Source organism: Nanorana parkeri, unplaced genomic scaffold, assembly GCF_000935625.1.
Source record: "Nanorana parkeri isolate BGI_ZX_2015 unplaced genomic scaffold, ASM93562v1 scaffold125, whole genome shotgun sequence".
In the NCBI taxonomy this organism is placed as follows: Eukaryota; Metazoa; Chordata; class Amphibia; order Anura; family Dicroglossidae; genus Nanorana; species Nanorana parkeri.
The window spans coordinates 994,640-1,022,272 of NW_017306393.1; the positions used below are offsets into that span (position 1 = coordinate 994,640).

Genomic DNA, 27,633 nt, shown 5'->3' on the forward strand with positions numbered 1-27,633 from the left:
AAAAAAAAAAAAAAAAGATATTTCACAAATCAATGGGAACAATGTGATAAGCGGGGGTGGAACTGGATTGCGTGCTGCAGAGGTGACATTTAAAAGAATTGAATTCCACTGAATTTTTATATCCCCTTAAGGGAATCAGGCAATGAGTCTCCATATGCAGGTTATGGGTTTATCTTATGCAAACAGTGTACAAAGGCTGGATGTGTGGAGCGATTTTATTGAAAGAGTAATCCGAGTGGGTGTGTCAGGACTAAGTTGCACTGTAAGGGCAGAAATATTGCAGATGACATTGATAACTTTGTTGTAGAAGCAAGCTACGTGGCTGCCATCCTTGTCCATGCTTCTTTACTTTTTTTTTACAGAAATAGTTTTTATTAAGGGTTTCACAGAAACAAAGTTTCAAGATATACAAATAACAGAAAGACATAAAGCATACACAACATGCATACATTGGTCTCCAAAATATCTGATATATCTTCTGCCATACAATATGTAAACCATCCATGTTGTAAGCTCATAGTAAAACCACTGTGTGAGGTGTGCACAGGTCCCCACCACCGAGTAGGTCATAACACCACCGCCACTAAAGACCTCCGTTGACCCGGTGGTGGGTTCACTCCAAGACATAGAACAAAGAATTGGCAGTGGAGTAACTCTTAGAATATATGGCCAAGGCGCTGCAAAAACAACATGTTGCAACAGACAAACAGAGAGAAAAGAGAGAAAAGGAGAGGGATAAAGAAGATGTGGGAGGGGAAAGAGAAGTTAAAGAAGAAGGGCAGTGGATGCCGCCATGCTTCTTTACTTAAAGTGCATTTCCACTTGTGCAGTCAAATTTGAGCAAACCCCACTATAACTTTGTTATGTGTTCCCATTCACACAGCATACCTAAAAATCATTTAAAAAAAAGATTTTTGTACCTTTTAGATTTTTATTGGAGAGGGAATGTGGGCAGATTGCAAACTACTCTGATCAATTAAAAAGTGAAAGTGGAGGGATAAAGTGGGGACAGATTCTGTTTCCTCTTATTATTATGCAATGTGCACACAATCATTGAGACCATTAACCCTTTGTTAGAACAGAGAGTGTTGAAACCTAGTTTCCAACTGATAATGAGATCTGCCAGCACAGTACAGACAGGATTAAAATGACACTAAACTACAATCCCAATACAAATGAGTAAACTACAGATGAGATTGTAGTCCATCACGGGAGCGAGCTTGGAGCGGTGACTACTTTACAACACACAGGGACCATGGGGAACAAACGTAGCCCCCCTCCAGAAGGAAGGACAGTGTCAGCACCAATTCAGAGTGTTGAATGCCTGTGTCCCCTGCTGCACTCTGTGGTTCTATCTTTCGAAAACCCTATGTCACTGCTGAGTTCTATAGCAAAGTAGGGGCTGGAGGAAGAAACCACAGTGTGTAGCAGGGAGACGCAGGCATTCAATACACCTGGAAGTGTCAAACTGGGCGATATACAAGGGCTATCAGAGAAGAGACTATTATAGTCTTTCTTTAATAGGGGGCTTTCAGCTGGATTTTTAAGTGACTGACAGGGTTGCCTTAAATTGTATCTAAAGACTTTTTTTTATTTTTTGCACAGAGTTAGTAATAGTTAAACTCTTTATCCAGTTTTGGTTGCTCTGACAGGCCAGGAATTCATGCAGACATCAAGTATAATGTAACTGAGAGGTTCACTTTAAACACTTATGCTAGGCTGAGACAACTGTACATGTCTATAGCAATCTGCAATCCCTTAAGAGTGTTAATTTACTGATTCAGTCCCTGACCAGACCCCGAACCTTCCAGTAATGGTTGCATGTAACAAATTTTAGAAGCTACCGGCCTTCCATGATGCACAAAATTAGGTTGGTTTTTATATAAACTCTCAGGTAGGAAAACCAATATTTTTTCCAATGCATAAAAAATGCCTTCAGAAACTGAAATAAAATGAAACTAGGTTAAACCATCTCCTGTTTTGCAGACATCTTTTCCAACAATCTGACCTAATTTTGCCAGATGGAGAATTTAAGAAGCAGACATCTAGGGGTGAGGCGAAATCACAGCAGGGACGTCAGACCCGGCCCTTCCTCAGACACAAAACAAGCTGTGACTTCAGAAAAATCCTGAGGATATTGTGGTCATTATTGACCAGGGTGTAATAAAAGAGAATTGCTCAGGAAACTGTTGCCGTACAACATGGCCGCCGCCAGACTGCAGATTAAACATAACACTTTCTAATGTGTCAGGGCCACACATTTACTGTGAATTGCAGCCACGGGAAAAATGATTCCCTAGTCACGTTGTTACCCAGTACATAAACATTGGTTAAATTGATCTCTACAAAACCCCAAAGGTTTTGTTTTTACTGTAATACGCTCTGTTTAAAAGAAAAGGAAGAAACAGACGTTGAGTAAATGTAATCAACTGCACTATAAGATATTGTCTATTCCATCATGGAAGATTATTATCATAAACATGCCTCTAAAAGCTCAGCTTCACACCCTTCAACAGGGTGACATTGTAAAAACATAAATAACAATATCTGAATAGAACACAATATGTGTTTTACTATTGTAGGTGATTATTTTATACCATTAGCCCACACATATTCCCTCAAATGTTCTTGATATACCATCTGATTTTACTGCTGTAAGATATAAATGTTTGGTAATACAGAAAACTGTATAAAGTAAATTAACATGTCTGTGAAATACCAAAAGTAAATTCTGAACTCTAATCAGTCAGTTTCTGTATGTATTTTTGTGCCTTCTTTTTAGGAATGACATAGTGGTGACATGCAGGCTGGAGGCTTCATTGACAAAATAAGCAATAAGCCTGCAGACGTACACTACCACCTTCAGACTGCAGTGGGATCTGCAATGCTATCTACTTCACAGTGCAATTGTCAGGTACAGTTACACTATTAAAAAAAGTATATATATGTATATATACTGTATATACTGTATATATATATAGATCTATATATATATACACATATGTACATATGTGTATATATATAGATCTATATATATGTATATATCTATATAGTATACATATATATACACAGTATATAATAAGTAATAGAATTATTGTCAAGTTACTGGCACATGTTAAATTTGGATATCTAGGCATGAAAGGGTTAAAGACATGCATACCTGGGGTTCTTATTGTTCAGACTTAGTGCAATCTCATTGACAGCATGTGGATGGGACATGACCATGTTGAAACCATACTGCAGAATAAAAAACAAAAACTTACTATAAACAGGCATAACAATTTACAAATCTGAGCCATAAACTGCTTCTACACCATTGTGTTTAATCTTTTTACTTACAGAGCACCTGCGAGAATAACACTACTTTACATATTACTTTACATACGTTCAACTGTCAAAGTTTTCCCTAGCCCCAAAACCCTGGATGCTCTATACTTTACACAGTAACTTCAGATCCTGAAGAGGGCCCGCCTCTTCCTCTGGATCTCCCTATTGGTCAATAAGGCCGACCAACACAGCTATGAACCAATAGAGAGGTGCAGGAGCTTGTAAAGGAATGTTCAAGTGTTATTCTAAGGTTATAATACTGAAGTGTAATGCTAAAGATGTTTTTATCAGTTGTAAGTAGCTACTTTTAATGAAAACTCTACTAACAATTTTTCTGGATTGGTGTGCCCTCATTTTTCTCTTTGATGCAATACAGGATTGTGACGGGAAATCTCTTGGCTCAGACCCAGAATGGGTGTCATAAGCCATGATCTTTTATATATACCGTGTATACTTTATATATTCTTATGTAAAATCCACTAGAGGGCATATGGTTCAACATATCTCTGGTCTTCCCCGGTGGTGGATTCTCCATACAAATATATATAGCGCTCAAACCAAAGACAATGGCAGCTAAAGTAAAAATCCGAGCTCATGTGTCACAGTCTTGTGGAGAATAAGACGCATATATACCAACTGGAGTCCCAGACCAATGAGGAGATTTAGCTGGGGGTCAAGCATATTGTTACGCTACCAACAACAGAAAAATCTACTTTTTTATGCCACTGCTTTGTATGTCTTCATTGCAGAATGATGCAAAGTAACATACCTGGTAATTCATGATCGCCCGCAAACACATGACACAGACGTGGACGTCGTCCTTTTTACTCACTAATCTTGAGTGCTTTAACGTCCTTCTGCTTGGCAAAGTATTATACCTGAAAGGCAAACATGGTGTATGTAGAAAACATAATTGTACACTACACTGAATGACAATTACAATGACAACGCGTGCATGTCGCTGCTGATTCACAAGTCTGATCTTGCCAGTCAGCACTTGTCAGACCTAGTCCACCACCACTGCTTTCTGGATTGGAAGCACTGCAGCTGAAACCTTTCCACTGTGAGCTGCAGTGTCTGGGAGGGGAGTGCATGAGACCGCTCCAAGCTCGCTCCCGTGATGGACTACAATCTCACATTTAGTCTTCTCATTTGTATTGAGATTGTAGTCCATGACGGGAGCAAGCTTGGAGAGGTGGCCACCTTACAACACACACAGGGACCTTGGGGATCAAACGTAGCCAGCCTCCAGATGGAAGGACAGTGTCAGCGCCAATTCAAAGAAGATATGAGGGTCTACAGATGAGTGATACACAAATAAGATACATTCTTGTTAATAGTTAAGGTACTGAATACATTTTTAAGGTTTAATTCCTAAGTTTAATGCCACTTTAATATTTGGTCATGTTTATTATACTACAGGTCCAGGGGAGTTAAAGGTAAAACCATATTTCACCTAACCAGAGCCAAAATCTTCAATATGCAAATGACCACTTCAGCAGAGATTTTCATGGTCCAGCCTAATCTCTCTTGCACCTCACTGGCTGCACTTAAAGTGAAGGGAAGCCCCACTGACCAATTGTGATTGCAGGAAGCAAAAAAGGGCACAGCTAAGGGGCCACCTAAGTCAAGATTTGAATATTGGCGGGATTTCAGAGCTCCTGGAAGCACTAGAGCAGCAATCCACAGATTTCAGGTGTCTGCAATACACTTTCTTCATTAGTTTTCGTAGTTAGTTTCAATGAATAGTTCAGGTTACAGCCGAACTTTACCTTAAAAACAAAATATGCTTGGATGAATGAACATATCTATGTCTTTTTGCTACTTCCTTTGGCTTCCTAACATGGCTGTGCAGAAATGTGAAAAATATCTTACTTTCTGTACAGTAGTGATTTCAAATACAGTATATACACACATATACAATGCAAAAATGTGAGTAACTTTTTAAACTATGAAATCTAGGACTGCTGAATACATTTAACTGTTTTAGCGGCTGTTCTTATAGCAGCAAGTACACAGCCTGCGGTTACCGTCTATCAGAGCCTGGGAAATTACTTAAGTGTCATAATGCTACATAAGCCATGTAATTACTAGGGAAGCATTTGATGCCTAATTCATCCTGACACTTCTCTCTGTGCACTTACAGCTCGTATGCACATTTGTCTTTAAGGTAAAAAATATGTCCATGATCATGAGGGCTTTACGGAGAAATGTGATCCATAATGATCTATGGGGACAGACATTGTTTCATATTTATAATAGTAATCCATGTGCAGAGTAGACCTACACCTATTACATGTCGCAGGAAACAAAGTCTAATGACATGCGCTGAGCTCTTATCCAATAACAAATGTCAGGGAAATTACATCATTTAAAGGCTTAAAGTACCCCAGCCACCTGGATAACGTTATCCATGCGACAAGAGAGCCTAAAAAAGCACATGCTATATTTTAGTCTCAAAAGCACCCTGGAAAGTCCAGTTGTATTATCAATGCTGTGCCAGACAACCCCACAATGTGCGCCTTTATATTGGTCAGGGGAGCACTGGGGAGGGTGTTGCCACTGAATACAGGAGGCAGCAGATTCAAGACTCTTGGGGTGCTTTGTAGACTAAATCAAAACTGTAAACTCTTGAGCTGGGAGACAATGAGGCAATCGCTGGAACTAAGAACTGTCAGTAAATACATAGCTACATAGTATGTGAGGTTGAATAAAGGCAAAGGTCCATCAAGTTCAACCTTTGTGTGTCTGTGTGTTTGTGTGTACGTGTGTATATGAGTCCCTGTGTGGTCTAGTATTTAAAAGTACCTGTACTCCTGTATGTTACGGTCTCTGAAGAAGGTATCTTAATGATTTTTGAATGATTCAATACTCTCTGCTGATACCACTGTTTGTGGAAGAGAGTTCCAAAATGTAACCACTCTGAAAAAGAAAACTGACTGAAAAGAAGCTCCTATGCCCTTTTTGGTTGAATCCTTCTCCACCAGTTTTAGGTGGTGGCCTCTAGTCTTTTTTTTTTTACAGTAAAAAGTTTATTGCTGATGTTGCCATCTCCACTAAAGATTGTGTACATTAAAATCATGACCCCCTCTTAATCGCCTCACTTCCAGCATGAACAAGTTTAAATTTAGCAACCTTGCCTCATAGCTTTGGTCCTCTGTACCCTTAATTAGTTTAGTTGCCCTTCTTTGTACTCTTTCCAGCTCCAAGACATCCTTTCTGTAGATCGGGGACCAAAACGGAACCGAATACTCCAGATGAGGCCGAACCAGTGATCTATAAAGTGGCAAAATCATTGCTTTGTCTCTACAGTACATTCCCTTTTTAATGCATGACAGTACTCTGCTCACTTTGTTTGCCGCAGCTTGGGGGTCTTTTTCCATTTCTGGAAAAAGACCCCCAAATATTTTTCCATTTCTGACTTCCCTAGTGGAGTTCCCATTAATGTGCATTCTGCTTGCCTGTTTCTAATCCCAAAATGCATTACTTTACAATATCCAACATTAAACCTCATCTGCCATATAGTTGCCCACAGTATGCCCAGTAGTAAATAGTATGCTCTAGAGTCCACGTCCCCATCTCCCAGCTTGAGAGTAGGGGTGGGAAATGTCATCCCGAGCCATAGCTTGCAAAGAAGATTTCTGTAGCCTCTATGTACAGTATATGCTCAGCCTTCATCTTTCTACATTTATACAGTCATTTAACTCCAAAGTGAATCCTTATATGCAGTGGATAGTTTACCATACGGTATTCATAAAACACCAGCAGCGTACACAGTACTAGATAATCCTAAAGAAAGTTCATAAATGTGAGCAGAACAAGACATGGGAACAAATGAAATGTTTTTTACTTGGACTTGAGTTTTCCAGTAAATTACACCTAGCATGACTTATTTTTGCAATAATCACAATGTGCTCATAATATTAAATATTTCATGTGCTTATAACTGTGCATATAACGTTTTCCTTCCACAGAGATGCTCCATCACATCAATAATTGCAGAGGTAGATGTCATTCTCTTCCTAAATTAAACTATGATTTTGATATCCGTCAATGGTCTGTGAAAAGTGACTGTACAAGCTCTAAGCCTACCACCAGCCATCAGAGCAACACAGCCTGTAATCCTGCCCCTGGCTGCATGACTTCATCCCAATCTAGCCTGCAAAGCTGTGTGTCCTGCTGTGCCTGCTCATTACCCAGAATTCAGACTCTTATTGTGATGGGTCTCTGAGATGTAAACTGACAGTGATACAGTCTGCGGAGATGATTTGAGAAGTAGATGGAAATCCTAAATAAAATTGTATGTAAACGCCAAATACAAACGCCTCTTATTTGTTCCCTTTAGGCCTGTTCATTTTACCATTGGAATCATTTTGTTGTGTCTGTTCCAGTGCAAAATGAAGCTGTTCAGATCTTGTCAGAAATTCAGAACTGCCCTGTGAACACTTGCTATGTTATGTTAATGTCAGACGTGCTTATGGGCTGGCAGCGTGGAGAGGAACCCACTGGCAGGAAGTGGCCTGAAAATCCAAGAGCAAGGTACAAAAAGGGCAATCCAAGGGGGTAGTCAAGGCCCAATCTGGATCGAGGCGGGCAGCAGAGGTTCAGAAGCGATAAACAGTCCAAGGGGTCAGCAAACAGGAAGTCCAGATGAGGGATCAGGGAGCAACAGCAAGATTCACAGATAGAGAGGCTAGGCGATCACACCATAGGGTGGAATAACTCAGCAACATGCCAGGGCTCTGACTAGGATTTTATAGCATGGGGATGTAAGACTACCCCCTAGTTACCGGGGCAACCAGGAGGCTTCCCTCCCCGGGGACCAATGGCAGGCGAGAGGGATGGGAGGTGCGTCCTGGGAACCTCCCCCAGCAAGGCCCACACTTGATAGTCCTAATGGGCGCAGGCGCGCTACGCGCACGCCCCCGGGCAGGTGCGCGCAGCCTGTGTACCGTGCGCGTCCGCTCCGCATTTCGTGCATGCGCACCTGCAACCCCTGGCGCCAAGAGTTCTACCAGGCTGGAGGAGACCCCGTGTCCTGCACCGTGCCCGTTGGCCCCGAGGAGAGGTAACACCCCTGGAGCCTGTTTAGCTATGTTAGTTGTTTTCTTGAACTACATAACGATTAGCCTTTATTCTTTAGAGATCTGAGACTGGGAGTGGCTGAGTAGTTTAGCAAAGGACACTGGGCAGGGGGGCTGACACCACACAGTCCACAAAAATGCTGTACGTTGTCAGCTCACAACAGAACAACAGGTTATTTTCTGCACTTACAGGATCTTTAAAGGGGAAGCATGCATTTATTGCAAATATGAACTACATATGTGTTTTTTCCCCCATTTTGCTTTGACTATAACTGCAAGAACATGAAGACTGCAGGCACACTTACTAGACCCATTATCAGAAGAAATTCTGCCTGGCTAAAGAATATAGAAATTCCTATACTGGTCAGCGTTATCTAGGGACGCTAGTGCCATGCAAACGGCATCTACTCTGCTATACGCTGGGCAGAACGTCTATAAAATGAACCCCGTATATATTGTAACAAGGACACTCCACTGTAGTCCAGGTAAATCAAGTCAGATGCAGTTTATTTAAAAGGGCAAACACAAAATAGCTTGAAACAGCAACATAAGACAGTCCTTGTTATGGCTCTGTAGCTTTCCTCAGCTTCAAAACACTCACGCTGCTCCGGTCTCAATCTTTAGGGCCACTGTCTGGTTCCTCCAGACAACGGCAAAACATGCCAATCCTCTCAATATGGTTCACAAACCCCGCAGCTCCCTGCTGCACTGGCCTCCACTGACTCCAGGATGGAACTCTCCTGACTCACAGGTGGGGCCCTGAACACATCCCAGCACACTCTTCATGAAGGATGTACACAGGTGCACACTCAGGTGCTGGTCACTACCAAAGCATGTACCTAGGAATGGAGATTTCATCCCACCCAGAGCTCTAAGAAATCTCCTGGCTCCAGGATCCCAACTATGATCCCGAAAACCTGGAAAGAACTGAAAAGGCAGTTCTCTCCTGGTACCAGTAATGTCTTCCTGGAGCCACTCAGCCCCTCTGGCTGAGAACCCTGGGTGACTTTGAGGCCACCTAACACCGTGGTATTGGCTTACACTGCCACAATATATACAGTATATCAGGGACGTGCAGTCAGGGGGGGGCAAGTGATGCAGAGCCTCACCTAGTATTATGGAGGAAAAAGCTGTCAGCTTCAAGTTTGAAGCTGACAGCTTTTCCTCCAGTAAGAGCAGCTTGTAACAGGTTACACAGCAGGGAAAGTTTTCCCACCGTGTAACCAGTCATGGAAGGAGTGCTGCCTGTTAATTACAGGTGGCGCTGCATCCGGCTTTTGACAGCTAAGTTAGGTTACACAGCAGGAAAAGTCTCCCCACCGTGTAACCTGTCATGGAAGGAGTGCTGCCTGTTAACCAGTTGACATCCGCGGTGTTAAACCCCCTTCCCATCCAGGCCATTTTTCAGTATTCAGCGCTGCGGTACTTTGACTGACATTTATTCCGTCATGCAGCGCTGTACTGAAATGAATTTTATACCCTTTTTTGAGGACAGATAGAGCTTTCTTTTGGTGGTATTTATTCACCACTGGGGTTTTTATTTTTTTACTATAATAAGGAAAAATTACCGATTTTTAAAAAAAAAAACAGTTACCCAATTTTTTGGTAAAATATAAAAGACAGGGTCACGTCGGGTAAAAAGACACCAAACATGTCAAGCCTTAAGCGAAACCTCAAAAAACGATAATACCCAAAATTGGCCATAGGCGACGCTTTAAAAGCTGTTACCGCTCATCAGTTTAGTGTAGTTTCCCCACTGCTTTGTGTAACCTAACTTAGTGAGGCAAGAGCTGCAACAGCCTCTACTTGCTGTTAGAGGCTTGAGCTCTGTGAATGACTTGGGCCAATGGCAAAGCGCCATTGGTCCAAGCTTTCCAATCAAAAAAAAGAAAACAGTGAGAACATCGATCTCGATGCCTCACTAGTGATGAGCAAGTGAGGGACAGGGAGGCTCCTCCCTGTCTCCTCCAGTACATATTTTAAAAAAAACAAAAATGTGTCATTGTAATGCTGCCTATGTACCCCTAAATGTAGAAGTTTGAGAGGGTGAGGGTGTGAAGGACCGGGAAAGTAAATGTGTCTCCAAATTTACTAACCAAATGTTGAGAAAGGTACGATGGAGTGTTAGTTGAGTGACAGCTCTGAGTCTTCTGGGGCTGCTGACATCACATTCAAGATGGTGCTGCTCACCAGAAGTCTCAGGGCTTTTGGAAGTATACACAAGAGAGGCTTTTAAAGGAAAATAACACACATAAAACAGGTTGAATGCACATCTGATCCTAACAGAATATTGTTGTTGAAATGAATAATCTAGTGACAGGGTCTCTTTAAACAGCTATTTCAGTCTTAGCTCCCTCATTTTAATGAAGAACTCCGGGCAAAATACAAATTAACCCGTGCAGTAAGGCAACCCCTACACTGCAAGGGTTACGTGCTCATTTTTGTTCAGGGTCTAAAATAAAAAAGGTATACTCACCCAACCTCAATCCTGCTTCGGTGACCACTCACCTCTCACCCCCTCTGTCCCTTGGCGTTCTCACGTACAATACAAGTCAATTTTTTATGTATTAAACGTAAGGACATCGGTGGGGCTTAGACTACCAGAGCCCGGGAAGAAGAGGCTGGGGAGGTAGTCTAACAGGCAGGTGGGATCGAGGATCGGCTGAGTATATATTTTTTTTTTTCATTTTAGATCCTCGACAAAAACAAGCACTTAACCCTTGTAGTGTGGGGTTAATTTGTAATGTTCCCAGAGTTTTTATGCTGCAAGGAGTTTGCAATATTATTACTTGAGACACATTCAAGGACATGACAGGTTAACTTTAACCGCTCCCTGCATATGAGCCAGTGTATACTCTTGTGACCAGAGTTCACACATCCAGCTTGTTGACTTTTTATGGCACCAGTAACTCATGTTGTGTAGCTGTAATCTCTGATGAAAAGCTCCAGAGACGTGGACAGAGATAACACTAAGAAATGATATTTCCAAGTGACTGTCGGTAAAGCAAAGAGATTGCAATCTCATAAAATATAATGACCATTGTGTTAATACAGACTGTAATCGTGAGACAAACCTATCTCCAACTCAGAAAAAGTGTTCATAACATTACATGGCTATCATTCACACTTTATCATGCCAATCCCATCACTTAGTAATGACTGAGCATGACGTGTACTTCCTGTGTAGTAGAGTATCAGACATAAAACTGTATTCATGGTTAAAGAATGACACAGACATTCCTAGAAATCCATTGAGTCACAATCACACATGAATAACAGACACCAAGTCTGTCCAATCCAGGAGCCAGCAGGATTTGTTTAAGAAGCCAGTTCCATTGACAACAACTAGAGAAAACCTCAAAAGTTAGGCGCTAGCTGTAATTTTTAAGAAGCATTGGCTACCTAGGGTTGCCACCTTTTTTTCGAGTGAAACCCGAATACTCTGGCGCCGCGCAGTGCAATTCTTTTGGGAGAATATAGAGGAGAGAACGAGGAGAGGCAGGAAGGGCAAAAAGAGACAGCCAGGGTAGGGAGTAAGGAGACCGTCTATAGAGGACTAAAGCAATACATTATAAAGCAATACAAAATAATATGAAGCTACACACTCTGTGTGACTCTCAGGTGGGCTATGCAACTCTCAGGTGAGCTGTGCGAGTCTCAGGTGGGCTGTGCGACTCTCAGGTGGGCTGTATGCACTCTCCGGAGAGCTGTCCGGGCTATGGTCTCTCACCAGGGGTCCACAGGCGGGCAACACGGTGTCAGGAAGCCGGAGGAGGAGGCGAAGGCAATTTGCGGACAGCCTGTGCCTGTTTACAGGCCCCCGCAGCTCAGAGCAAGATCCGGTTTCAGGCAGATGTGGCTGCCTGAGATCGCACTTGCCGAGGACCTCAGCAGCCACATCTGTCAGAAAATGTAAAATGCCGGTGTTGGCACTGAGTGTCTTGTGTCCGGATGTCCTCTGGCTGGACACAAGACTCCAAAACCGGACTGTCCGGGTGAAAACCGGACTGTCCGGGTGAAAACCGGACGGTAGGCAACCCTATGGCTACCTGGCTCCTGGGATTTGTACAGTACTGCAGTAGATAAAGCTCAAACAAGACAAAAAAGACACAGACAGCAATAAATACATGATAAACTGTGTGACGTCTTCCCAAAGCAACATAAATAATATAGAGTCCCACTTGAAATATAACTAAAAAAATATAGACTGCAGGGCAAACAGGTTAGCAGTGTGGATGCGGGCTCATGTCCTTCCTTTGGGCATGGAACTGATTGATAGCAATAAATCTGTCATGTAGACTGCTGTGTATTCCCACCCAGGAAAGTGTACATCGGCCAACATGTACATTTCATCCACTTTTATCACCCGGGGGGAACTGCTGATGTGTCTGATAAACGAGGCTCCATTTCTCAAATAAATCATAGCTCAAATGGACTGTTGAATTATACATTCTAATAAGTCTTCTGTATGAAGGTGGGAGGGACCCCATTAATAATCCTCCACCAAACAATGTACATACATGGTGCATACTATACACGGGAGCCACACTCTTATCCTATCCTGCTCTCATACAATAAAACTCTAGAGTCATCAAAACATGACATGACTTTTATAATTGGTATTTTTTTAAAATGTAATGTTATTATTTGTACAAAGGGTTATTTTACAAGACATATACATGAACAGTATACATGGGTACAGGTTATCCTAAATACCATGTACAGTGTCACAACACGTCACATGTACACATTCCATAACAAAAATACCCAACAAACAGGTGTTTTGACATAAAACTGCCCTTTATGCATAGCATTAGTTCTATGGTACCATACGATGTGGGGGAGGGGTAAGTGGAAAAGTTAAAGAGGGGCTTTACCCAGACATCCCAACTCTCCCAGACGCTCCGGGAGTCTCCCGCTATTGGATAGCGGCTCCCGCCCGCCCGGAGAGAAACACTTCCCCCCGGAAAGGTTTATCTGCTCGATCGAGCAGATAAACCTTTCCCTGCGATCGTTTTTTTTTTTCTTTTCTGACATCGGGAGCCGCGGCCCGACCGTCAGTCAGAAAAGAAACAAAAAGGCATACGAATCCATAGCTAGATTCCTATTGGCTATTGCACTTTGCAATAGCCAATAGCAAACTAGGTAATGTACCCGCCCACTGCTGCTGTCAATCAGCAGAGGGGGACCTGAATTTTTCTATCAGGTCCTCTTCTGGTGATTGAAAGCAGCAGAGGGCGGGTGCAATAGCTAGTTTGCTATTGGCTATTGCAAAGTACAATAGCCAATAGGAATCTAGCTATGCATTCTTATGCCTTTTTTTTTTAAATATTCTGACGACTGCAACTGTCAGAATACTAAAAACAAAATCAGAAAAAAAACCTGCAGATAGCAAAGAAGCTATTGCTTCCTGTGCTATTTGCCATCATTTCAGGGGGGTGCTCTCTCCCAGCCCCCCCTAACCCTCCCTCCGCGGATGGGGGGGGGCGTAGAGGGCACCTCCCTGAAATGAGAAGGACACCTCCCTGAAATGGCTTCTTTCAGGTTGGGATCCCTGTTTACCCACCAACTTAATGTCTTTCAAAACAGTTACTTTAAAGGTATGCCAACTGTCAAGGTTGCCAGTCGGCTTATTTCAGCTCTCAACCAAACTTTCAAGCCCTCAAATGGCTGATGTCATAGACGATCACATGTGTAGCACCATTCCAACTGCAATCCAAATAGAGGCTAGTGCCTTCCTTGGCTATAAGGGCTTGTTCACACCAAATCCGGACCAGATCTGCATGAGTTTAAGCCCTAAGGGATAGTAGGCGGTAGGTATGCTTTAAGATAGCCATACATGGCTAGATTTCTCTTGTTCAGGCCCACAGGACTTAACTCCATCCATGCAACACAAAGTGTATGAAGGAATCCCCATTGCTGGCTATTGTATTTAAACAGCCAGCACCTGTGGCTGCCTGGATACCCAAACAGTGCATCTAGTTGGATGCAGTCACTGTTTAGCCGACAATTTTTCACCCAGCTCCTGCAATTTTGTAATTGATATTTGTTGAACCTGGTGGTGCCAACAGGGCTACTCAAGGCTTAAATCTTGATCAATTCAAGCTGCAGTTTTAGGGTAAAGGATTATCACCAAATGTCTATGTAGGTTACATGTAAGAGGCCACTAGGGCACTAATTTTGTGATGTAGTTACATCAGTGCCAACGGGGAGATTTAGAGAAGAGTAAGTAGGAAAGGAGAAAAGTGAAGGAGAAGAAAAGAAAAAGAGACAGGGGGCTCACTAGGTTAGGATGGAGATCATGCAAAATTGGATTTGAAGCAAAGCAATGTTTGAGTCCCTCAAAATGTAAGAGTTGTGTTCATGTCTTCGGAAACATCCCTCAAGTGTGGATTTTTGTATTTTCAATCAGCTATGATCTTGAAAAACCACAAAAAAAATAGATTTCTGTTCTTTGCAAACACGGCAACAGTAATCAGTCTGTGCACAGGATTTCCCAGGATTAGCTCTAGTAACTGGTTTATCAATTTTGCCTGAAGACTGCACATAGTTCAGAGACCAGAGTTCAACTTTAACTTCCACATTAACACTCCTACCAACTTCAGGAATGGAAACAAGATTGTTAGCAGCTATAGTGACAAATCGCAACAGCTCCGGAATCAGAAACCATTGAAAAGATTTTGTTTAGACCAGAGTTCTTCTTTGCAGTAGCAATTTTTAGTTGGAAACTTTCAACACAAAAACTCTCCAGACTCCCTTCCCGCCCCCCTGCGGTCATTCTGAAGACTCTACATCTTTTATATAGCTGTACTTGTTGCTGTTTCTCTTAATCAAAAAATGCGTTAGCTTCTGCCCGTATTGACCGATGGAGGCACGTGACTTTGGTTTTTTTCCTCTGGTGTTTAGTCGAGCGGAAATTAATGTCCGCTATAAATAAGACACATATTCCTTCTGGGTGAGAAGACATGGCTCTATGGGGACACGCTGGATTATGAAGTTACCACCTCAAACTTCTGTGTATACTCTGTTGCCATGTCGATGCATGTAATCTCTGATGCTACAAATTATATTAACTGTCCCCGGTGGGCTGCTTTACTAAGCTTTTACACGGCATTTTCATTTTAAGATTTTCTTCAGCTTAAAGAAAATGAATTAACCCTTTCAAGATAAGGGTGATTTTGGGTTATTTTATTACACCATTCAGATCAGTTGCTTTATTTGTCTACTTGCTCTCACAGCTTGCATCAACAGCTCATTGCTACTGGCAACAGCCAGCTAGTGGTCTATATATTATATACTGTATATATATAGATAGATATCTATCTATATCTATCTATCTATCTATCTATCTATCTATATATCAGTAGATAGATAGATATATATATATATATATACTGTATACACTGTCCAAAAAAAAAAGTCACTACCTGGATTTAGATATGCAAATATGCCAGAGCCTTCAATTGGATAATATGTCTATGTTTAGCAATGTTATGTGCCCAAAAATGAGGTCAGCTGACTACCTGAATATACTGAATGACCAGGTTTTTCCATTAATGGGTCTTTTCTTCCCTGATGGCACATTGAGCATATTCCAAGATGACAATGCCAGGATTCATCGGGCTCAAATTGTGGAAGAGTGGTTCAGGGAGCGTGAGACATTCTTGTCACACAAGTGATTGGCCACAGCAGAGTCCAGACCTTAACCCCATTGAGAATCTTTGGGATGTGCTGGAGAAGACTTTACACAGTGGTCTGACTCTTCTATCATCACTACAAGGTCTTGGTGAAAAATAAGTAGAACAACTCTGGATGTAAATAAATGTTGTGACATTGCATAAGCTCATCGAAATGATGCCACCACGAATGTGTACCGCGATCAAAGCTAAAGGTGGTCCAAGAAATATTAGAGTGTGTGACTGTGTCTTTGACTAGCTCCTTATTCACACAGATGGCAAGACTCTGTGTATTCCTGTGGACCTGCATTATACATGACTATGCCAAGGGACAGTATACAAGCAGCAGCACAAGGAAAATAAGGAGAGCATCAACTATCGACTATCGACTTTGGATGGCCAGGGGCATATCTTGTCAATGAGGTTCTCACAACTGCCTTCAACGTGTTCCAAACCACGATCTCATAAACTATAACACGCTTGTTGTAAACTGACCTAGAACATAAGTACAGTGAACATTAAGAAATGTATGCAAACAAAAAAGAAAGAAGGCTTCTGGGTCAATGGCAAATGGTTTGCCAGGCAGGTCTTTAAAGACCCCAAGAGAAGTCTCACAACTTTCCATCTTTCCAGCCCCTTGCCTATGGATGCTGATTTGTGACTGATATGTGTTAAGTTAATGCTCAAACCCTGAGTTTTTAAAAGGATCACAAGGCCTTTGCTGAACCAGAACAAAGACCCATGGATAACCAAAACCACCACCCCCAATAAGGTCTAGTAAGGTTGATGTTCTAGATCAGCAGTGGTCATGCTATGCTTTAAAACCCTGTAGGTGGGTTAGGGAGCATCCACTCCAAGACCTGCAAAAACCCAATTACCCAGATTATCCCTTCTTCTTTTTCAGAGTTTTAGCTGCATACTGCAAAGTAGTTCTTGTTCACTGCAGACTGCCAAGTTAAGAAAAATGTAAAATACATCACCTAATCAATGAGCGTCTAGCACTGAATGCTGGGAAAGCTATAATTGCAGTACTTGGAAGAACGCTAATAAACCTCACACCATAAATATACGATTGGGTTTTAGTGACATTTTCTCTCTAGAATCAAAGCAGCAGACAATCCATAAAATAAGTGTCTAACATCTGTTGTGACTGCACTTCAAACTATCCCTGTTAATCATCGTGTGATCTCTGCTGCACTGCAGTTTATGGAAGTCAAGCCATCTCCAGTCAATACATGGTTTCCATACATCAGCAAACCCTCCGACAGGTCTATTGATTTTACACTTATGCAGCAATGTACACTAGTAATGTAGGCGTATTTGCACGTGCTGTCTCTTCAAATAGTTAAGTGCTCACAAGTCTTGCAGAATGTAAGAGTTTATTGCAGGCATAAAAACAAATATAGTTAAAGGGAAAATCTAGCCAAATCTTTTTTACAGCTTTGCGCACAATGGAGAAGCTTTAAAACCCCTGTTGGGTTGTTATTGCTGTCCCCATTGGAAAGATACTCCTCGTGTCCCGTATGGTCACCAGAATGAAAAGGCAGGAATGTCTCCAACTGATCGCAATAACAGAACATCTAAAGCTGGTCATGTATGTTTCAATCTGATTGTACAATCTCCATTCACTCCACCAACAACTATGAAGTGCAAGGGCCTGCTTGATTGGATTCAAACTGAATGACTTGTGTAGACCCTCACATTAACAGGTTTTGGCAAATCTAAGGGTCACCCATCATGTTACAATCTGACTATACAATCCCTGTACAATCAATTTCTCATCTACCAAAACTATGTAGTACGATGACCTACCTAATCTATGCAATCAACTTGTATCCAAGCGGATGGACCCTTGCACTACATAGTTGTTGGCAGAGCTAAAGGAGATTGTATAATCAGATTGTAACATTTGTGGTCAGCTTAGAGGAGATTTTAGAGACTGTATTAGATTGTAATTCTGTTCATTTTCTATAGTTTAATATAACTAACTGTAAGAAATATAATCCTGCCCGGAAATGCTATAAATTCATGCACAATCCAATGTCACAGACATTATGTATCAAGAGGATTTGCTTGATTTTAACAAATCTGGTTATAAAACAAGTTTTAAACAAAGAGCCGTATAACATTTTTCTCTCGTGGTCTGTACCTGGTAAGACATTATATACAGTATTACTTTATTTTACTTGTTGTCACTGGTTACATTCCCTTGTACACCTGTCAACGATCTTAGGCCCCATTCACATGGGGAGTTGTTGCATTCAGGGATTCCTGCAACAAGAACCTACGGATTCTTGCTACAGGAATGCCAGGTGTCTACATTCAGATGGGGCCACTGTACCCATTGAAGTCAATGACACATAGAGCCGATACCAGCCCTTTAAAAAATGTTCACATCGTTTTGGCTGCCGGAGAGTAAGGACAGACAGAAGGCAGCGCGTGGGAAGCCAGTGACCCGCATAGCCTCTCCCCCGGAATACGCTCTCCACCAATCACAGCCTCCCACTCCGCTCTGACCTCTCTGGACGGAAGTGTGACAGCATGGCGGTAGTTAGTGTTCAGCGTGATGCAACTCTGTCTGTGGACTGTACTGTGCAGTGTGGAATTTCCGGGGAAGAGCGAGAGCCGGGAGATAGATCCTGTGTTCGGGGTGTATGAAGACTGTCTACTATGAGTGACAAACTTTGCAAAATGATGCGTGTTTCTTATTGTATACTTGTGTATGGTGGTCTTCCTTCTGACCACCAATGTAAGGAATTTTCCTCCCACTGGACACCAGTGTATGTGGCATTCATCCCATTGTACACCAATGTAAGAGGCATTATTCACACTGGCCACCAATGCAAGGGACATTGTTTTCAGCAATTACCAATGTTAGGGGCAATCTTCTCAATGGCCACCAATATAAGGTGAGAAACTGCCCTAAAATCATTACTCTGCATTGTTTTAGAAAAATTGTCACATGTCCCTTTCAGAAAAAGTATCAGTAATTGGTATTGGCAAGTACCTGAGGGCAAGTACTTGTACTTGTACTTGGTCTTGAAAAAGTGGTATTGGGACATCCCTAGTGATAGCAGCTGTATCTGTCAGCGTCAGTCCATATGTAACCGTACATGGTACAATTACATGTGGTTTGGGATAGATGATTGTCCTTGCACGCATCTGTCCTGCATCAAGGGACAATCCTATATCTCAAACTGAAGGTAATGGCACCATGTACGATTACATGTGGACTGCCGCTGGCAGATGCGGCCACTGTCACCCTGTCATTAACTTCAATTGGTAAAGCAGCATCTGACCAGGGACGCCTGGGATTCCTGCCACAAGAATCTGCAAGTTCTAGCTGCAGCAATCACTGAATGCAGCATAAGTCCCCGTGTGAGTGGGGCCATAGATATACTGTAAGGATAAACACACAGCCAGATTTTCTTAGCTGGAGGCTGGTTGTCTCCACTCTACTTATTATTCCAAGATGAAGCAGATGAATATACTCTGAGACATTGCATTATGCAGGCAAGCGTTGGTGCAGTTATCCTGTCCATATTAATTTTGAACCTTGAGCACAATTGGATATTTTGCTATAACCCAGCCTAACACTGAGAAGAATATGTAACATTTAATAGTACATATAGCAACAATTTAAACAACTTACCTTAAGGTAGAATGTCTGCCTGACCGAGTAATACTATTCCCAACAGGAGAAGGTAGGTTGCCACCTCTATGTAAGTCCTCAATGGACCGGCTCCAATGTTTCGACTTGTCAACATTGTTTTCTACATTATTCTCCAGACACTCAAAGTCAAACCTAAGGAAAATGAATCAATACATTAAAATAGATAGATGGTTACAAACGACACACAAACTTTTAAACTGATCTTCTATAAACAAGCAAGGTCCACTTTATGAGGTTGATTTACTAAAGGCGAATAGACTTTCCAATTGCAAGGGAATTTTCACTGAGCTTGGTGAATGTGGTGAAAATTCACATTGCAAAGTATACCCGTTCACATGTAATGAATATAAATAACACAGTATTTTTGCTTGCACATGATTGGATGTTAGAAGTCAGCCAAGTTCACTTCATTTACTGAGCTAATGGAAAATTCCCTTGCACAGTGAACAGCCTATTTTCCTTTAGTAAATCAACCCCTATTAGCCCCACCCCAAGGGAAACCACTGCAGGAAAGAAAAAAGAAATAAACAGGGGTAATAATGGTTGATAAATAAACGTACCTTTTTCCCCTCTTCTACACTGTGTGATCCAGTGTGATCCACAGTATTGCAAACCTCATGAAAAACCGCTACAGCACAGTGCACTAGCGTCTTCTGGTGAGATTTAGAACACTCAGCATTCCCATGATCTTGCCAAAAGGAACTTGATATCATCCTCACCTAGGTGCCACAGGTGAACCTAGGGGTAAGGTACTAACACCACCCGACCAGCCCCGCCACCCCCACTCAACCAGCAGACCTTGCTTTTTTCATGCAAAGCCCACTTTGTATGTCTAAGTAATATTTTTATTAGAGTAGATTACCTAACTTTTAGTTTTTGGTTTGAAATATATGTAAAAAAGATCAGTTTAATAAAAATAATAATCTTAACAATGCGTGTTAATGCTTTAAATAACTGTTTCTATGTATAGGTTGTCAGTATATGTACATGCCGGCAGCCACATTTGGGCTGTACTTTCTGATTAGCAAAGCAGGTTGTCAAGTTGATCCTCTTATGTAAGCATAGTAAAGCACAGCAACCAATCAGAATTAACCTCTCACTTTTATGGCAGTAAACTGCAATCTGATTGGTTGCTAGGGATTACTGGGCTTTGTTCCTTGCATTGGCTCATTAAAAAAAGCCTGTTGTTCTTCCTTCATGTAGATTTACTGCAACTGTTCAGTAATTGTCAATTATGAGTGTACACTGGACTTTATCCATTGTGACTTCTCTGAAAACGGGGCATAACACACAACTTTATTAGATTTTCGCTAATTAATTTTGTCTCCATCCCAGTGACCAAATGGCAAGTTGGGTCATGTTTACTCATACACAGCTATCGGCAGACAAGGGGGCCTTTGTGCTGTGTGCCATTTTCAAATGTTAGTAATTCTATTAAAAATGGAATTTTTCCATCATGGCAGCTTTCTGGAAAGTGAATAATGCAGTCACCGCTGCCAAATTTTTTATTTTAAGAAGAGGCACTTGAAATGCTCACAATCAACAGGCCTACATTTTAAATGTTCAAGCTGCAGGTGCCTTTGAAAGACATTCATGTAAACAGGGCCACTGCCTCTGCATTTGCGTGTCATCATTGTCTCTTTATGTGGATACAACACCTTGATATGAAATTCACTTAATTTACACCTCCCAATGTTGTGAAAGCTGAAATTATAAAATGAACAGAGCATAGCTTTTCCACCGGCTGCTCCAGCGGTAACCAACCAGTGGTCTTCCTTCATAAAGGACTACTCCTTTATGGGATGTGTCAATGACACATCCCAGGGGGTGCCCAGAGTGACAGAAAGGTAGACATTGTACCATTAATTTTTATTTTTTTTAGATTATCGTAGAAAGTACCTCGGCCAGGTTTTTATTGTAAGATTCACCTTCTGTTTTTGTCATGCTGACCATTGTTACCAGGACAGAGAATCATAGGAATTCCAAATCTCTGTCCCTATAGCCAGCTTTACAGCTGTTCCAATGACAACGCTCTATATCTGGCCATACACTGGCTGTTTTTTTACTGATCAGCTAAATAAGACAAAACGCTTCCCCCATCCTGCTTGTTTTTAGTAGAAAAATACCAAATACCTAGAACAGTGACAAAAGTTGACTGAAAATCAACTTTTGTTGAACGTAGGGAACTACTTATGGTTCCACACAGTGCTCTAATTTCAACCAGTCAGTAGGAATTTGAACAGTGAGCAATGCCAACACATTTTCACCCCAATTTACTAATGACCTCCTGTGACCCAAAACCCAGAGCCGTGCTGCAGCCAGATAAGATCCGGAAAATATTGTCAGGATCCACCCCACTATCTGATTGACAGCTGGCTCTGCCTCTCTAGAGAAAAAGGCCAGCTGTGCCCGCCTCCTCCCCTGTCTGTCCCTCCATTGAGCGCTGGTGGAATAGAGAGGGGATGGGAGAATACCTGCGGGGAGGAGGTGACTGACAGTCACTGCACTCTGCAGGGAATTGAGCAATCAGCGGTTTGTGATCACTTAGTGCTCGAGCTATAGAGCTGGCGTGTGACAGCTGCAGTGTCACATGTTGGCTCTAACGATGGGGATGAGTGCATTTCACTCTCCCCATAGTTCTCCTTTAAGCTCCAAGGTTAAACGGTAGGTGTGTTAGGTGAGATAGATCCTGACTGCACTGCAATGACTTGGCACCTAGGGGCACTGGCGCCATATAACACTGTACGTAGGCAGGTTTGCCCCTTGCTCTAGCATTTTCCTGAACTGTATATTACATGTAGGTTCTATCAACCTTTAAAATGTTCTTCTCCTCTTATATCGCTATGCTGGAAAATGCAAGGAATAATCCTGCCAAAGCTTTTACATCTATAAGAATTTATAAGCTATATAAATGATATGAGGTCTAATGAAAACATATTTTTACCAAAAAAAGCATAAAAACTGATGTAATGTTTTATTGGCTAAATAATTGACTTACGTGACTGCATATTGTGCAAAGGAAAGATATTCCACCAGTACATCCAGTCCTTTATTTTCTTCATTGAGAAATTCCCGTACCCACCTGTCACAACAGAATCATAATTAGAGAACTGGATTAGGAAGAAACCCAAAATTAGAAAACAATGTTACAGGTCTATAAGAACAGGACTGGCCTCTGGGTGGAACACAGCCACCCAAACATCTGCAGCTGTAACACGAGTTTTGTCGGGACTGTGAATAGTTAGTTTGTCCTGCTATAAAGTGAAAGTTCTGTTCATTCCAGAAAAGCTGACTTAATGACTCTTTAAAAAGTTCCAAGATCAAATTCTATCCAGAATTGTTTCCAGTGTTGCCAGGAAAAGGATTATACCAAGGAAAGTTATTAGTAATCATTTGTGGGGTGATCTAGGCTTTTTTAATAAAGGGTCAGAAATGGCATTTGCTCCAGGCCCACAAAGCGACTTGCACGTAATACAGCTTGGATTTTGAGGCTGTAAAAGGTCTTATGTGTCAGTTCTAGAAACAACAGACCACTTGTTTTAAAGAGCAGAATATAATTTTTCAGTTTATGAGATCAAAGAAATCATAAGTATATTTTATTAAGATAAAGGGTCAGCCCAATTAAAATGGATAATCCCATTACAGGTTTCTTAGAAATATTGAGGAGTCTAGCAGAGACCTTATTAAGATGTCTAGAGCATAACTGCAGACATAGCAAACTAATGTAGATGCTATGGGGCCCAGAGGCAGACGAGGGCCCGGTCTATACCTATATAAGAAATTGCAATAAAATGCTCAACTATCTTCATCAGTGAGAGATTGTTTTTAATCATCTGTGAATTGAAGCTTTGGTCTGGCTGACTACATAGGTTGATATCAGCTCAGGTTTAGCACAGATGCCGCTCATAAGGAGGAAGTGGAGCCCGTAATGACCCTGCCTGTACCTGTGGACTCAGGAGTGACCCATGAAGATTGCCTGACTATTATTTGAAAGTGTTCAATTACAGTGACCACCAGTGATAAAGAGAGAATTTTACTGTGTCTATCTAGGACAAAGTGAAAGGTGTCTGTATATAGCACACCCCCTGACCACCTTATACTCCCCTCTCCAGTGATCCTCCACCAAACCTTTCTGTGTCGCAGCTGACACCAAAATACCCAGTGTTGGGGCTAAGAGGGAGCAGCAATGTTACCTAGGGATTGGCTACTAGGTTTCAGCATTGCATAATGGTAGGAGGTCACATGCTTCCCTATACTTGTAAGCATAGTATTTTGCAGTGTGGACCACAGAAGGAGGAACGGTGGGAAGAACAGGAGAGGTGAGTATAACCAGTGGGGGGAAGATTAGGCTCTACACACACTTATTTTATCCAGAAAGGGAAAGGAAGGTGACACATCTCTTTAAGGGGCATCAGCAGGAACATATTTATTATAGGACACCCACTTAGGACCAGATGTAAAAAAACAGTGTGAAAAAAGGAGCATTATAGGCCACCTACAAGGGATAGGGGCCCTATCAAAATGTTGCTACAGGACACTGTAATTTACAGTTATGGTCCTGTCTGTGATTTAGTTCTTATGTTTGCACTTTTGTCACATGCACAATGTGGGAGTTCAAATAAATTATACAAAATGCAACAGACATCAGAAACAAAAACAGGGCCATAAACTATGGCAAGGGTATCTCAGCACTGGGATTCCCAATACCTTTAGAAAGCAAACTCAGCCCACTACTCTACACTCCACCCACAGCTAAAATGTCATCTTTGGATGGACTGTCCCTTTAAATAAATATTTACATCATAATCTAACTTTAATCCGTAGCACCTTTTTTTTAAATATTTAGTCTTTATTATTTTTACAAAAAGCCATAAACAACATATTATTTTAACATAGATCCCTACAAGGACAATGGTCTTCTCTCACCCAACACACAGCCATTCTAACACTCCACCAATCCGTAGCACCTTGAACCAATCTGAACATTTTTACGATTCCTGAACTTTGTTTTTTTCAGTTATAATTTCGGTGCACACGGCTACATTAAATAAGCTTTCACATGCAAGACTGTGAATGCCATTATCGGCTCCTTCCTATAAAGCAACTTTTCTTATTTTAGGCTAAATTCTCTTTTAACTTCAACATTGCAATAATGACAATTTGCCTCTTCTCCTATACATTGTAAAATGTCAGTGACATTGATGCAAGAATGATGAACAGACCGTACTCACCCCCCCAACAAGCTCATCCATATGGAAAAAGTAGACTAAACTTTGCGGTCTGGCTAAAAATATCCTTATTTGAAGATGTGGTTTTTCCATTTCACTAAACTCCTAATGTTCAGGTTTATAGGAAGCGGCTCACAAATGGGTAACATGACCAGGCTTTAGCGGGCATCCAAATCCGCTCTTTCCCTGGCACGGAAAACTGCTTAGATCACCCGTCTGGCAACATCAAACTGGTGCTTACAGACCTTATAAAAACCTAATAGGTGTAATTATTTAATACTCTGCAGATGGATATCCAGCTACACCACGGGCTGGATAAAACCAAACTTTTACTGAGTACATTTAATTGCAGGTAGCGCTTACGTGTTCAGACCTGCCAATCAAAAAGGTAAATTATGTAAGCTTTTTCTGAAACAGCAAGGAATTCTCTAGTTTAAAGTATAGCCAAACCTAAGAAAACATATTCAATATATTGCTTCTTACCAGTCCTTAGATGTGGTGACTGAATTAGTTCTCAAGAACATTTTTAGCAAGTAAAGAAAATACCTGTTGATCTTGCCAGAAATGCAGCATCTTTGTCACTTCCTGTGAACTGAAGTGAAAGCACAAACAACCTTATCTTGCTTCCAAGTTATCTTCTGTAAACTAATTCCTTAATCCCATGGTGATGAAGAAAGCAAGACATGTTTGCAGTCCAAATCAGGGGAACAGCCACGTGTGGAAAACATGGAATCCCTCCCATGGATACAGTGAAGTAAGTGAGCGTAGCGCCCCAAGAACAGGAAGTGTGTTAATCACAGCATTTCCAGGTGAAATAAAGAAACAAAACCTTAAACAAATGAAAACTAAAGCAACCACCTCATCTAAGGACTGGTCAACTGCAATATATTACAATTGTTGGGGTTAGACACACTTTAACCCTAATATCTGGGTCTCATGACCCAGTGAAACACCTACTTTTTACCAAATCCACTATTGCCAATTCAGGGGAATCTATTTTTTCACAAGAAAATTATGAATCAAATACAGCAAATATCCCAATCACACAATCTGCAAATAGGAATTTAGCAAACTAATACAATTAACGCTGTATCACAGACAGCATATAAAAACCTGAAAGGTAAAAAAAAAGGGTTTAGATACACTTTAAATGTTTAGAATTCTCATTAAAGAAGTCTGATAACCACTTCATACGTCTTAAATTACATGGTCCCGCCACCCTGAGAAAATGTAAGAGACCCAGAAGGGTTTCCACTGATTCCCAGTGATCTATGGACAGCAATTTCAGGAGCATGAAAGTAGTCGTCGAGCTACTAATGCTGTCCAGAAAACTATGTAGCTGTTCTAAAAACTTAAAGTGACATTAAACCCTCAGATTTTTTAACATAAAACAATAGTGTAACGTGTGCCTTACTGTAATCCATGGTTGTTTCCCTTCTCTTTGCTGCTCTTCCTTTTAAATCTGTATCTGTTCTCATGCTGGGCAGAACTTCTGTTTTGCAGCAGACTGCCTTGTCTCTGAAATGGATACATGGTGTCTGTGTGTAGGTTTGCAACCTGAGCCAGCCCTACAGGAAGAGGCACTCAGCTACAAAGGGAAGTTCTCCCCCAGCATGAGAAGACATGAGGATTTAAAAGGAAGAGCAGCAAAGAGAAGGGAAACTACCATGGATTACAGTAAGGCACACATTACAGTATTGGTTTATGTTAAAAAATCTGAGGGTTTAATGTCACTTTAACTTCACTGAATTTACCTTTATTGAATTGTTCTGTAATCCATTGTAGGCAGAATTCATGGAGTACCTCATAGCAGCACTGGGAAGGTACTTCCTGAAACCTCTGTTAAGAAATGTACTACATCTTTGTTGTTCTTGTATCACGACTTACAATGAAAACTCTTAGGAAGCATTAAATCTTACTGGTGGCTGTAAAAAGCTTTTTGGCAATGCCAGAGTCAGCAACGAGCCTGCATTTGTGTGTTTGGGAATAGCTTTCCTGCATCACAGGCAGGGGTTCTCAGATAACTAACCATATAACCATCAAAAGGGAGGGGCGTGGATAGGTACATTACATCAATGCCAAGATGAGCAGGCAGTTTTTGCTCAACGTATACATCTCAAGGCTTCCTTTTCAGTTTTGCGTTGACATTTAAGTGAACCTGTCCTAGGTGAAAATAATAAAATATGAACTATAAATGTAACAGCAAACATAGCGAAGTACCAGCATAAAGGATGCTGTAGTGTTAATGACACCTGCTACTGAAAAATACTAAAGATGCTGTTGGTTGCTGATTGTCACTGACAAGGACTAAAGATGCTGTTGGTTGCTTCTTGGCATTGATAGGGACTTAGGATACTGTTGGCGCTGCCTGCCACTAATAAAGAATAAAGAATACAAATGCTGTTAGTGATGTCTGCTACTAATAAAGACTATGGATGCCGTTGGTGCTGCCTGTGATTAAAAAAGGCTAAGGATGCCATTGGTGCTGCCAGCCACCAACAAAGACTAAGAATCCTATTGGTGCTGCCTGCTACTAATAAAGACTATGGATGCTGTTAGTGCTGCCTGCCACTAACAAAGACTAAGGATGGCGTTAGTGCTGCCTGTGATTAATAAAAGATAGGGATGCTAATGGTGCTGCCCAC

General features: G+C 41.5%; 1 protein-coding gene across 1 annotated transcript in view; it reads right to left on the bottom strand.

The window, feature by feature from the left end:
* Positions 1-27,633, bottom strand: part of FMNL2 (formin like 2) — a 199,285-nt gene that overhangs the window by 50,945 nt on the left and 120,707 nt on the right. Inside the window, exons 5-8 of the mRNA XM_018553601.1 lie at positions 22,759-22,842; positions 19,740-19,892; positions 4,097-4,205; positions 3,161-3,237 (exon numbers count right to left, since the gene is read on the bottom strand). Of these exons, the coding sequence (XP_018409103.1) occupies positions 3,161-3,237; positions 4,097-4,205; positions 19,740-19,892; positions 22,759-22,842 (423 nt within the window). The remainder of the gene's footprint in view (positions 1-3,160; positions 3,238-4,096; positions 4,206-19,739; positions 19,893-22,758; positions 22,843-27,633) is intronic.